Source organism: Eleginops maclovinus, chromosome 6 (genome assembly GCF_036324505.1).
Source record: "Eleginops maclovinus isolate JMC-PN-2008 ecotype Puerto Natales chromosome 6, JC_Emac_rtc_rv5, whole genome shotgun sequence".
In the NCBI taxonomy this organism is placed as follows: domain Eukaryota; kingdom Metazoa; phylum Chordata; class Actinopteri; order Perciformes; family Eleginopidae; genus Eleginops; species Eleginops maclovinus.
Window position 1 is genome coordinate 9,476,489 of NC_086354.1, and position 12,493 is coordinate 9,488,981.

The 12,493-nt window shown below is 41.8% G+C and overlaps 1 protein-coding gene across 2 annotated transcripts in view; it reads right to left on the bottom strand.

The window, feature by feature from the left end:
- The window catches only part of xrn1 (5'-3' exoribonuclease 1), a 32,415-nt gene that overhangs the window by 3,576 nt on the left and 16,346 nt on the right, over positions 1 to 12,493 (bottom strand). Inside the window, exons 19-38 of one of the 2 annotated variants that reach the window (XM_063886084.1) lie at positions 12,254 to 12,388; positions 10,958 to 11,120; positions 10,496 to 10,609; positions 9,375 to 9,473; positions 9,161 to 9,276; positions 8,770 to 8,916; positions 7,801 to 7,890; positions 7,455 to 7,590; positions 7,303 to 7,359; positions 6,948 to 7,080; positions 5,586 to 5,655; positions 5,276 to 5,471; positions 5,084 to 5,173; positions 4,904 to 4,975; positions 4,669 to 4,749; positions 4,413 to 4,550; positions 3,874 to 3,994; positions 3,620 to 3,774; positions 3,244 to 3,354; positions 30 to 135 (exon numbers count right to left, since the gene is read on the bottom strand). In XM_063886084.1, coding sequence (XP_063742154.1) covers positions 30 to 135; positions 3,244 to 3,354; positions 3,620 to 3,774; positions 3,874 to 3,994; positions 4,413 to 4,550; positions 4,669 to 4,749; positions 4,904 to 4,975; positions 5,084 to 5,173; positions 5,276 to 5,471; positions 5,586 to 5,655; positions 6,948 to 7,080; positions 7,303 to 7,359; positions 7,455 to 7,590; positions 7,801 to 7,890; positions 8,770 to 8,916; positions 9,161 to 9,276; positions 9,375 to 9,473; positions 10,496 to 10,609; positions 10,958 to 11,120; positions 12,254 to 12,388 — 2,330 coding nt within the window. Of the gene's footprint in view, positions 1 to 29; positions 136 to 864; positions 2,847 to 3,243; positions 3,355 to 3,619; positions 3,775 to 3,873; positions 3,995 to 4,412; positions 4,551 to 4,668; positions 4,750 to 4,903; positions 4,976 to 5,083; positions 5,174 to 5,275; positions 5,472 to 5,585; positions 5,656 to 6,947; positions 7,081 to 7,302; positions 7,360 to 7,454; positions 7,591 to 7,800; positions 7,891 to 8,769; positions 8,917 to 9,160; positions 9,277 to 9,374; positions 9,474 to 10,495; positions 10,610 to 10,957; positions 11,121 to 12,253; positions 12,389 to 12,493 lie in introns of those variants that run through there. The other variant, XM_063886083.1, reaches the window with a different exon arrangement.

Sequence of the window (12,493 nt, forward strand, 5' to 3'; positions counted from 1 at the left end):
TTTCACAGACTCAGTAACAGAAGACAGACCTTGTTGGCTGAAGACGGGGTTCATGCCTCCTAAGGGTTGGGGTCGTATCTGACCCACTCCTGGGAAGAGAGCAGGTGGGAGGGGGAAGCCCGATCCCAATGAGCTCTACAGGAGAGGACAGAGAGAGAAGCTTTAACAAGAAATCTGAACAACAATGCCAATCTATTCACATTTACACTCCTCCACAGTTTGGATAGCAAGTGATCAGTTTACCACCTGCTGTATGGACAGCTAAAACCAGTTTATTATATTGTATGGTAAATACCAAAAAAAGAAAACAGGGTTAATCATAAACAGTATAGCTCAATTTTAACTTGCATCATCGGGCTACATGACTGAAGTCTTGAACCCATAGACATCACTAGACATGCTCAATTGGATTAATGTCAGGTGATTGACTTGGCCATTGCAGAAATTCCTCTTAGGTTGCTTTTGCAGTATGCTTCAGGTCATTGTCCATCTGCACTGTGAAGTGCCGCACAATGAGTTCTGAAGCATTTTGATGAATATGAGGAGATAATATTGCCCGAAACCCTTCAGCGTTCATCCTGCTGCTTTTGTCAGGAGTCACATCATCATTAAATATAAGGGAAGCAGTTTTATTGGCAGCCAAACATGCCCGAGCCATATCACTACCACCACCATGCTTCACTGATGAGCAGTACGCTTTGGATCATGAGCAGCTCCTTCCCTTCCTTTCATTCTGGTGCAAGTTGATCTTTGTCTCATCTGTCCATAGGATGTTTTCCAGATCTGTACAGGCTCTTTTAGAGGGCTTTTAGCAAGCTCTAATCTGGCCTTCCCGTTTCTGAGGAGGATCATGTGGAGAACCCTCTGTACTTACTCTGGGGAGGTCTTCTCATCATTTTTGACTTTGACACAGATACACCCACCTCCTGGAGATTGTTGTTGATCTGGCAAACTGTGGTGTAGGGCTTTATCTTCACCAGGAGAAGAATTATTCTGTCATCCACCACATCTTATATGGTCTTCCAGGTCTTTTGCTGTTGCTGAGCTCAACAGTGCGCTCTTTCTTTTCAAGAATGTACCAAATAGTAGATTTGGCGCACCTAATGTTTTTGGTATGTCTCTGATGTTTTTTTTTTATGTTTCAGCCTAATGGCTTGCTTCACTGATAGTGACAGCTCATTCGACTTCATATTGACAGTTGACAGCAACACATTCCAAATTGAAAAAACAAACTTGAAATGAATTCAAGACCTTTTTTCTGTTCCTTGTAAATGAACTAATGAGGAAATAACACACACCAGGCCTGCAGCAGCCGAGCAGCCAATTGTCCAATTACTTTTGGTCTCTTAAAAAGGGGGTACCCTGGATAAAATGTGTTGTAATTACTACACCATTCACCTGATCTGGATGTAAATACACTCAAAATAAAGCTGAAAGTGTGCACTTTAAGTACATATGTATTGTTTCAAATCCATTGTTGTGGGGTACAGAGCCAAAATAATGAAAATTATGTCTATGTCCAAATATTGATGGACCTGACTGTGCAGTATATACATACAGTGGGGCAAAAAAGTATTTAGTCAGCCACCAATTGTGCAAGTTCTCCCATTTAAAAAGATGAGAGAGGCCTGTAATTTTTATCATAGGTATACCTCAACTATGAGAGACAGAATGAGAAATAAAAATCCAGGAAATCACATTGTAGGATTTTTAAAGAATTTATTTCAAATGATTGTGGAAAATAAGTATTTGGTCAATAACAAAAGTTCATCTCAATACTTTGTTATATACCCTTTGTTGGCAATGACAGAGGTCAAACGTTTTCTGTAAGTCTTCACAAGGTTTTCACACACTGTTGCTGGTATTTTGGCCCATTCCTCCATGCAGATCTCCTCTAAAGCAGTGATATTTTGGGGCTGTCGCTGGGCAACACAGACTTTCAACTCCCTCCAAAGATTTTCTATGGGGTTGAGATCTGGAGACTGGCTAGGCAACTCCAGGACCTTGAAATGCTTCTTAGGAAGCCACTCCTTCGTTGCCCTGGCGGTGTGTTTGGGATCATTGTCATGCTGAAAGACCCAGCCACGCTTCATCTTCAGTGCCCTTGCTGATGGAAGGAGGTTTTCACTCAAAATCTCACGATACATGGCCCCATTCATTCTTTCCTTTACACGGATCAGTCGTCCTGGTCCCTTTGCAGAAACACAGCCCCAAAGCATGATGTTTCCACCCCCATGCTTCACAGTAGGTATGGTGTTCTTTGGATGCAACTCTGCATTCTTTGTCCTCCAAACACGACGAGTTGAGTTTTTACCAAAAAGTTCTATTTTGGTTTCATCTGACCATATGACATTCTCCCAATCCTCTTCTGGATCATTCAAATGCCCTCTAGCAAACTTCAGACGGGCCTGGACATGTACTGGCTTAAGCAGGGGGACACGTCTGGAACTGCAGGATTTAAGTCCCTGGCGGCGTAGTGTGTTACTGATGGTAGCCTCTGTTACTTTGGTCCCAGCTCTCTGCAGGTCATTCACTAGGTCCCCCCGTGTGCTTCTGGGATTTTTGCTCACCGTTCTTGTGATCATTTTGACCCCACGGGGTGAGATCTTGCGTTGAGCCCGAGATCGAGGGAGATTAGCAGTGGTGTTGTATGTCTTCCATTTTCTAATAATTGCTCCCACAGTTGATTTCTTCACACCAAGCTGCTTACCTATTGCAGATTCAGTTTTCCCAGCCTGGTGCAGGTCTACAATTTTGTCTCTGGTCTCCTTTGACAGCTCTTTGGTCTTGGCCATAGTGGAGTTTGGAGTATGACTGTTTGAGGTTGTGGACAGGTGTCTTTTATACTGATAACGAGTTGAAAAAGGTGCCATTAATACAGGTAACGAGTGGAGGACAGAGGAGCCTCCTAAGAAGAAGTTACAGGTCTGTGAGAGCCAGAAATCTTGCTTGTTTGTAGGTGACCAAATACTTATTTTACCGAGGAATTTACCAATTAATTCATTAAAAATCCTACAATGTGATTTCCTGGATTTTTTTTCTCATTTTGTCTCTCATAGTTGAAGTGTACCTATGATAAAAATTACAGGCCTCTCTCATCTTTTTAAATGGGAGAACTTGCACAATTGGTGGCTGACTAAATACTTTTTTGCCCCACTGTATATATGTGTGTGTGTGTGTGTGTGTGTGTGTGTGTGTGTGTGTGTGTGTGTGTGTGTGTGTGTGTGTGTGTGTGTGTTGTACCAGTCTCTGGAGGGCAAAGAAGGCAGCTTTTTCCTTGGCATCATTTTCTGATTGGCACTGGGGACCGTGAACCATGAGCCCATTGGACAGCTTCACCTGACACACGACAGTCTGGGGAGAGAGGAGAGAGTTAGTGCAACTCAAACAGACGTCCAACGCTCCGTATTTTAACCATTTTCCTTCTCTCTATTGACCCTCCTTAGCAACAGTCATTATAGTGCTTAACTGCAGTCTGTACTACTGTCATATTGACCTCTGAAATGTCCGAATTGATCAAATCAGAGTCGAGTATTCATCTAAGCCATGTATTAAGCAGTAACACATGAGACCGAAACCCTTTCAACATTTTTCTGTGTGTTTCTAAACGCTGCATTACCTGTCTGTTGCTTATGTAGCTGAAATCGGGCGGTGCCATTCCTAACCCCACACAGATGCATGCCAGCTCCGACACCTTACTGTTCAGTACGGCGTTGGAGAGATTTGGAGGGGGTATAACAGGGCCGTCACCGTGGGGGGAGTTCATATTGGCTGCTGTAGGAGTGAAAATGGGATGAAAAGGACGAAACAAAATTCAAGTTAGAGCTAGAAATGTGCTCGCATTTGCTTGTGGTGTAGCGAACGGTTATGTACCCAGTTTCTTGTTCGACCGTCTCCTGTTCGGCTGCTGGCCACCGGCTGCCTCCTGTGGGGAGGGACTTCCTGTTCCAGCGCCGTCGATCTTTAGCATCTCCTTCAGCATCAGGGTCCCCTTCTGCAACAAGAGAGAACACACAGACCCGGTTTAATCATCCGGACCTCTCCGAGTTCAGAGGGGCTCGATTGTAATAAAAGAAAGGTACACAATAAATTCAAAAATGATTAAGGCTATTATTATTTAAAAATAATGATGGAAGAGGAAGCAAACACATGACCAGATACGTTTTTAGGGGGACTGAAAAAAGTCAGTCAACCCTGCTATAAGTCAGACAAATTAGTCTGTCGAAAGGGTAATACATGTAAATAAAGATCTCATCAAGACTGCAATTAAAATACTCAATATTTGATTTTTTTTATTATTTCATATTAACATAAATATTGAGACACAATTAGAATGACTTTAATCCACTTCATTTACTATCAACAGCGATGGAAATCCACTTAGCAAATGTTCCCTTTTAAGCAATACTCACCATGGCGAAGGACTGCGGAGACAGCGGGCCATCTGATTGGCTTGAGGGAACTTGTTGGGGAGCAGGAGGCAGAGGGGCTTGCTGGTGGCCCTTTGAGATCTGAAGGCTGGCTATCAGGTCCTCAAACTCAGTTGTAGACTAAGAGAGAGGAATATGTGAGTACCCAGAAGCCTTTGCACTTCTGACGGCTAAGAAATGCTATTCAAATAAAAAATGGGAAAAAGGAGATTAAAAGTGTGTGTGTTAGTGTGTGTACCTTATTGGCTGTGTTCTGAGGGGGGGAAAGGGAGCTGACGTCTTCATTTTTCTTCAACAGTCTGATGCCACCAACTGGGGCCTGTAAAGTCCACACACATGACTTAAACCACATATTCAAGTATAAATATGACATAAAACAAAAAGTCTGCATCTAATATCACAGCAATAACTAACAGTACACACAGATATAAATACAAACATGTTGAAACACACACTTCCACACACAGACGTACATTGTGCCAGTGAGCAGGAGGTTGTAGAGGGGGGCCGGAGTTCTGCAGAGACTGCCACACATTGTTGTACTCCTGAAGAAGTGGAGAGAAAGGCACATGTGTAAAATTACGTTGTTAAAGGGCCTTATAAGTTGAGAAAGAGCTTCACATAAACACATGTTCAGGTGATCCTGGGCTTACCTTGGCCTGCTGTTTCTGCACGGGACCTTTAGAGGGAGAGTCCCTGTTGCCCTGGGAGGCTGCTTTCACCATGCCGTGTTTACTGTTATGCTACAGGAGAGGAGAGGTGGAATACAGAGAAGAATTACAGCTTTTATTTCCTGACAAAATCCTTTATTTGGGGACTTTCTGGAATTTGGGCCCCACCCTTACCTGTGTGGGAGTGAAGGGGGACCGCGGGGAGTGGTTGAGGCCGGACACCTGGCGTTGGGAGCTGAAGTTTGCGGCTGTGGCGGGCTGAGGTTTGACGATGGCGGTGAGCTTGTGGGAGCTTTGATCCACTCTCACTCCATGGGTAAGGTTGATGAGGGCGCAGGGAGGGATGCGGTAACCACGGGGGGACTTACACCTGAGGAAACGGGATCATAAAACCGTCAGCACTCACATGTCCGCTCTTAAATCATCCTGTGCGGAGAGAGAGGCTCTACTCACTTTATATTTTATAATTGAAATCTGTGATTACCTGATGTTGAGACCCCCTGCAAACTCATCGTCAAAAAGCACCTCGTAGAGAACCTCGGCCTCACGCTCCGCTGAAAGCACAAAGACACAATATATACTTAGAGATTTGTATATCTACAGCTCCAGAATAAATTAAAAGACTACTCCAAATTGTTCTTAAATCTCAATTTATGGCAACCATTCCCGTGTCTGTTGAATTCCAACACAGAGAAGTGTTGTCAGTAGTTTATAGAATACAATCAAAATAAATCCTTTCACTCAAAGACATACCTATAAATAGTCAAACCAGAGAAACTGGTAACGCTGCAGTGGCCCGTTATTTTTTCCGGGGCTGTATATTTTCTCCTTTATATTATGGACATGCATGATGACAATAAAAAAGGTGAAATGTGTGACATATGACCAGAGTTTTAGCTTAAATAAATGAACCGCGTTATTCACAGAATGTGAAGATGTTACTGTGTTGACGTTATGTCAAAGACTTCAATGTATTGTGTTGCAGAGACACGTTTCAAAATAAATAAAACCCTGTTTAGTTTGTTGTCATGCATCTGGCCCAGACATGACACAAAAAACACCCTCTAATATATTTATAATAATAGGCATGTTTTTAAAGTCAAATGACAAATGCTAAACTTATTTACTATGCTACTACTAATGCACCCTAATTTTAGTTTAGGAAGGTTCCTAAGGGAGGGAAATGACCGGGAAGTACCCAAGAGGCAGCCATGATCAGAGCTGTTGGAATTCTCTAGATGATAGGAAAGGAGCTCTGAAACTTCCTTTATAACCTCCTTTAGCTGAGGAAACACGGGACCCACAATGCTGTCCCACAATTCCTTGCAGCTGCAACATTTACCGCTACACAAAATTCGGCATTTAACGGAAACAACCGATCGTGACGGAGAAATAAGTATTATGAAAGTTACGCTGCTTATTACCAAAAGTAAAACGTATGCCGTAACTTGCCAAAGTGCTTTCTTTTGAACCTTCAGCACTATATAATATATGAACGTTACTTTTTAACTGAAATGATTATATAAAGTCCACATTTCACAGCGTTTACTGAGCTGTGGGGGGGTTCCTTGAACAATACATGTTTTATTGGTGAAGGCCTAACAAGCTTATTATAAAAACATTTGTATTTATTTTTAAATATTTTCACACAATCATAGGTACTGGGATTCATGTGGATTAATACGTGTGCACCGGAGGGTGAGGGTGACGAGCATAAGTTTCACTTTACTTTTTTAGTTCAATTCCAACCTTGGTCATGAAGAGAATATGTTTGCCTGTTGTCCTCGTTCTTAAAGCACAACACACTAACAGGAGTAGCATGAAAGAAATGACTGTGTGTCCTCACCTCCTTGAATGCCGATGATGGTCCCTCTGAGTCCCAGGGGGACGGAGAAGCCCTCCCTGGTGTTGATGACTCGGTCAAACAGGCGATACTCTGAATCCGGGTCGGGCACCACACCCTGATGTTGCTCTAAGGGCTACACAAACACACATGTTCAATATCATACCAACTGGCATTCATATTTCCAACTATCTTTATATTTAATGTATCTTTTAGTCAATAATTTGTCAGAAACTGGCCTTTTCCAAATGTTAAAGTAAGCTAAAGGCTACATGTGTATTTTGAACAGCATGTTCTGAGGAAATAGAGCATTAAACCCACATGCCTTACTTTGAATAATGACACAAAACACACTCACCCTGAAGAGGAGATGAGGCTTGACGGTCACTCTGACTTTCTTGGTGCTCTTCTTCACCTGAGAGCAGGATGGTGAGAGACAGGAAGAGTGTGTGAGTACACAAAGAAAACTGCTGATTCAGTAACTGTATGAAGTATGTGCGTGTGAGTCACCTTGGCTTTCTCCACCGCTTCCTCGATCCTTTCCACAATGGCCGAGTCCAGCACCTGTAGGTCACATGACGACCTGCTGATGGAGCTCACTGGGTGACTTTTCAGCCATGAGGTGATTTCAGATACCTTCTCCGGCCTATGTCCATCAAAAGAGATGATCAATAAATAGACCATCAATCCAATGCATTCACAAGATTTGTTTAACTGTGAGCAGAAGTAACGCAAGAGGAAATGCTCCTGAGCCGATTCAGGCGTCAATTTCTTTGTTTTTCATCCGACAGGGCTGACAAATAGTTTTCCTCAAGAACTCTATATGTGCGTGTGTGACTTTGTGAGTGCATTTTACCCATTCACGTCCGCTCCGGGCCAGATGTCGTCTTCATAGAAAACGTCATCATGACTGTTCCTGGACACCAAGTTGAACACCTCAGGGAATCTAGAACGACACAAAAATGACAATGAACAAAAAGTCATGCTACAATTTCTGTTTTAATACATACTCCTTCGAAAGGGAACTTTGGGATATTAGCTTTTGCACAACTTTATCATCATTAGACCATCACGCATTACAGAAAAGGGAAAACCCCCCAAAAAGCGCAGGGGACCTTCAATCGCGGGGATCCAGGTTGGTATAGCAATTCCTTTGAAATCTGCCTGCCAACACATTTCCACTAGATGAAGAGACTTTCTGAGTTCTAAAGCAGCTGAAGATAATGGTTGTAACAGCAGCATAACAATAAACTATTCTGGTTTACCTGTAAAGATTATTTGTTTAGTTTTGTACAAAAGGGAGGATTTTTTTTAACAAGAATCACATCTCACTGATTCTGATGACGATGAACTGAACTTTTGTTTTCATTAACAATGTATGCTAGAGGCGGTAGGACCAGAAACGTTTTTAAGGTTCTGCTTGTCTCTTCTGAACATGAAGGAAAAGTATTTGAGTATTTATTTTACATTCTCTTATAAATATTTGTATTGAAGCCACATAGAAAAGACATTTGGTACATTGATAGGAACCACAGTTCAAAGCTACTAATGATCAGCTTTGTCTCTACTATTGTACATCAATTGACAAGCCATACATAGTTGATCTCCACTTGAAGGCATACCATATTTAAACCCCCGTAAGACTCTACAACAATTGAGTATTTTTTTTTAATTTGTCTTCTTTTTATTATTATTATAATTTTTTGCTTGTTTAGTTTTTAACAGGTTCCATAAATTGACTAATAAAACATATTGGTAGATGAATAGAGATGGGACAGTATTTATTTTCTCCCACGGGTTTTTGTTTGTTTTGATGTTTGTTTACCTGTCCAGGTATTCGGCCAGCAGTTCCTCCACAGCAGCAGAGTAGAGCCACTCCTTCTCCGTTCTCTTGGTGTAACCGGGAACCTCCTCGTTCTTCTTGTTAAACTTCAGGTTCAGGCCGACGTTTGCTTTCTGCTCGCCACAGGGACTGCAAACGAGGAAGCAGAAAGAGACAGCGGATAAAATAAAATCTCATCAATAGATCAAATACTTTTAAAGAGTGTTTTTTTTAATAGGAGTTGGGGAAGTTAAATCTTCGTTGTAGAATGGTAAGCTAGAATTTTTAGATTTCCGCAGGCCATTGGAGTTTCAATTTTAAACATTTAACTTATTTTACAGAAAGAGCATTAAACTGTCAGAATAGCAAAGCTATAGTCGATTCCACCACTTACTTCCTCTTACAGCCTCGGCCAATGAAGATGCTTCCTGAGAAGCGGGAGACAAGGTAGCTGGTGACGCCGAGCCGAGAAGCCAGGATGTACCCAGGACTGTACTTCACACAGTACTTCTGCAGGACACAGCAGGACATACGTGAGGCACATGGAAAGCTTTCCTAACACTAGTTCTCATTCCTTTAGTCTTTGCGAGAGTGAATGTGTTTCTTACGTGCTGATTCTGAATTAAGGGCTCCAGCTGTGGCTCGTGCGGCACGTTGAAGACCACTCGTACACGGCCTTCTTTGATGACATCACTAGAGTCCTGCACCTGTTGAAGCAAGTAATAAAAGAGACGCAGGATTCAGGAGAAGTCAACATGTTGCTCTACAAAAATAATTCATGTTATCAAAAGAGCAAGTTGTTAAATTAAAAGCCATATGATTGGAGGAGCTTTTAAACATCACATTGCAATCACACCATTATCAGAGAGATTATCCACAATGTCTTTCTCCATAAAAATTGCTACAGCCTTTAGATAGTGGAGCAGCAAAACTGCCTTTTATTCTGTCGCTCAGAGGCTGAAACTCATCACTTTGCGCAGTGCGGGAACAGTCTATGCTGAAGTTGTGGTTGATCGTGGCGTTAAATAAAGCAAATAATAAATGAATAATCTGCTTTGCACAGGACCAACCGGTCTTCATTCTTCGTCAGCAAGCCGGCACAACAGGTGCACCAAAAGCCTTATGCCACACTCATGTGATAATTGCAGGAAATGACCAATTGCGAGTGTTTGTGGTTTTCATAAATGAGAATAACTAAGAAAATAAACAGGGAAACTGCATTTTGGCTCCTACAGATATTGTATAAGAGGTTTGTTGATTAAAACCCCTAACTTACCGAGTACTACCAATCAGAGCTGACTTGGAACCACTTTACAATAAGACAACACATAAAGGGTTTAATAATAGTTTGTAATTCATTTATTAATTAGGTTGTGAACACTTTATAAATCACTAATAAGCTTTTATAAGACAAGAGATACATAGGGCAACTCTGCCCTCAAATTTGAGTGAGCAACGATGCTAAAAATGTGATTGGTGTGAACACAGTACGAGAGAAGAGAGGGTTAATGTGATTATTTAATGAGTTGTTAAGTGCCAGAAAGACAAAACAAAATGCCACAACTCATCATTTATGATTTGTTTACAGCATATGTAACATGAGAATACTTCATTTGATTTAAACCCAGCTTCATTTGCCTTTTACACTGTTTTCAAAGTGAATGCTGGTGAGTTCCCGTGTTTGACCGTCTACAATGATGTTTGTCTGAAGCTGAAAGTGAGAACATACCTCGCCCATGGCTCCGTAGTAAGGGTTTCCGACCATGAAGACATTTGTTGCTGGAGGGAAAAGCTCGTCTAGGCTCCTGAAGCAGCTCTGGGATGAGCAAAAGGCCTCAATGTCCTGAGGAGGAAACACAAATGAGGAATATGAGTATTCAGCATTATCAGTCATCATTATCAGTGATGACAATCTAAATACTTGTCCTATGTCCCTATAAGTAAACACACAAAATAAAATATGCTTGTGCCTTAAGTCTGTGCTAATGCTCCTCACATAATTAGCAGAGACTTTTCTTTTCATTTTGTTTATTTGAAAGTTTAATGTGCTTGTCTGCAGTCCTCTGTTCAGGCAGATCTTTCTGCAGTCTTGGGTCTCTGCTGGAAAATACACATCTCAGCTTCAAATCTGACCCTGACTGACTTTAAAATATCAGCTGTGTATTATTTTCTAGTACGTTTATGCATGTACCTTCACCACGGTCTGGAAGGCGAAAGGGAGGACCTGCTTGGCCCACTGTTTCTCAAGCTCCACCACCCCGTTGGCTTTGGGGACGTATTTCCTTCCTGCCAGCGTCTGGCCGTACAGAACCACAGACGTCTCATTCACTATGATGCCTTTCCTCTTCATGAAACTGTGACAAAGAGAAAACATTGTAAGAGAGGTGTGCAAATATGGACAATAACAGGGGAGAGGCCACCCTTTATGAAGGGGTTTTTCACCAAAAATATAGTATGAGGGTGCTAATGTCACTTCAGACCAAAATGACGGCTCTGCCCACTTTCCAGATAAAATAATGCATTACAGCAAAGCAGAATATAGTAGTTCAATCATGTCTTAAAGCTGATGAGTCATATATTGTGCCTCAAACAACACATAAATCCAGAGTTACGGTTAAAAGACAGTAAAAGAAACTAATTCAGAAATCACAGTTTCAGTGTGAGCCTGCTGCCTGCCACTCGTCCACCGGCAGACCCACCGGACATCCACCCCCTATGTATTCGGAGCTCCGAAAAAACAAAGCTGTTTATACCGTCTGAGTGTCGATTTGACACAATTTTCCTATTTTGTTTTCTGGCATGACTTTTTATTTCACGGGGAAAATCTGCATTTTGGTATGAGGGCGCACTGCAAAAGTAAGAGGGCGCAGTGCCCCTGTTACCCGGTTTAGACAAAACCCTGTTTATCATATTTTATGGATGGATAGGTCTATGATGCTGTTGGGTTTATCACTTAACAAAACTTAAAAGTATCTTAACCACCTTGGCAACGTTGAGATCCATGGTGTTTTTCTCCAAAATAACACTGCAAATCACCGTAAAGCTCTTATTCAAGTGATCAGATTGTGCGAGAGTGCCGAGACATATTCAAAGGAGCTGTATGGAGTGTTCTGGAAGCGGTTCTCGTTTCATTTTATTGTATTTTATTTGCATTATTGTATGTGTCTCTTAACCTGTTCAAATTGTATATGTTGTTGTTATGCTGCATGTATCTGAAAACATGTGATCTGAGGGGAATTTCTTTCTTTCGTTTGTTTGTGTTTTTTGTGTTTCTTTTGATGCGTGCCATTTTTTTAAAGCACTTTGCGCTTCACGTGCTGTATGAAAAGTGCTATATAAATAAAGCTTAATATCTTTATTTCATTGCATAGTCTTGCTTTAACTTCTCATGTTTATATAATAGGATAAATAAAAAGTTATGATTATGATTAAAACAGTTGCTTTTTCTCTGTTCATTCTGAAGTGTTTGGTTACTGTTCATTCTTACTGTTCAGTGATCCCCTGCACGTCCTTCACCCAGTCCTTCTGCTCCTTGTCAGACAGGCAGTTGACTTTGGTGGGAGGAGGGGTGGAAGACCTGTCGTACAGTTGTTGGACACCAGGCGGTTCCTCTAAACAAAACCTGCAGAACAGAGGGAGGGATTTCACGTGTCAGAGCTGGAGTCATGCTTCATACCGACTGAACTCTCAGCATGCTGAAGGACGGAGCGCACACACCCAGTGTTGA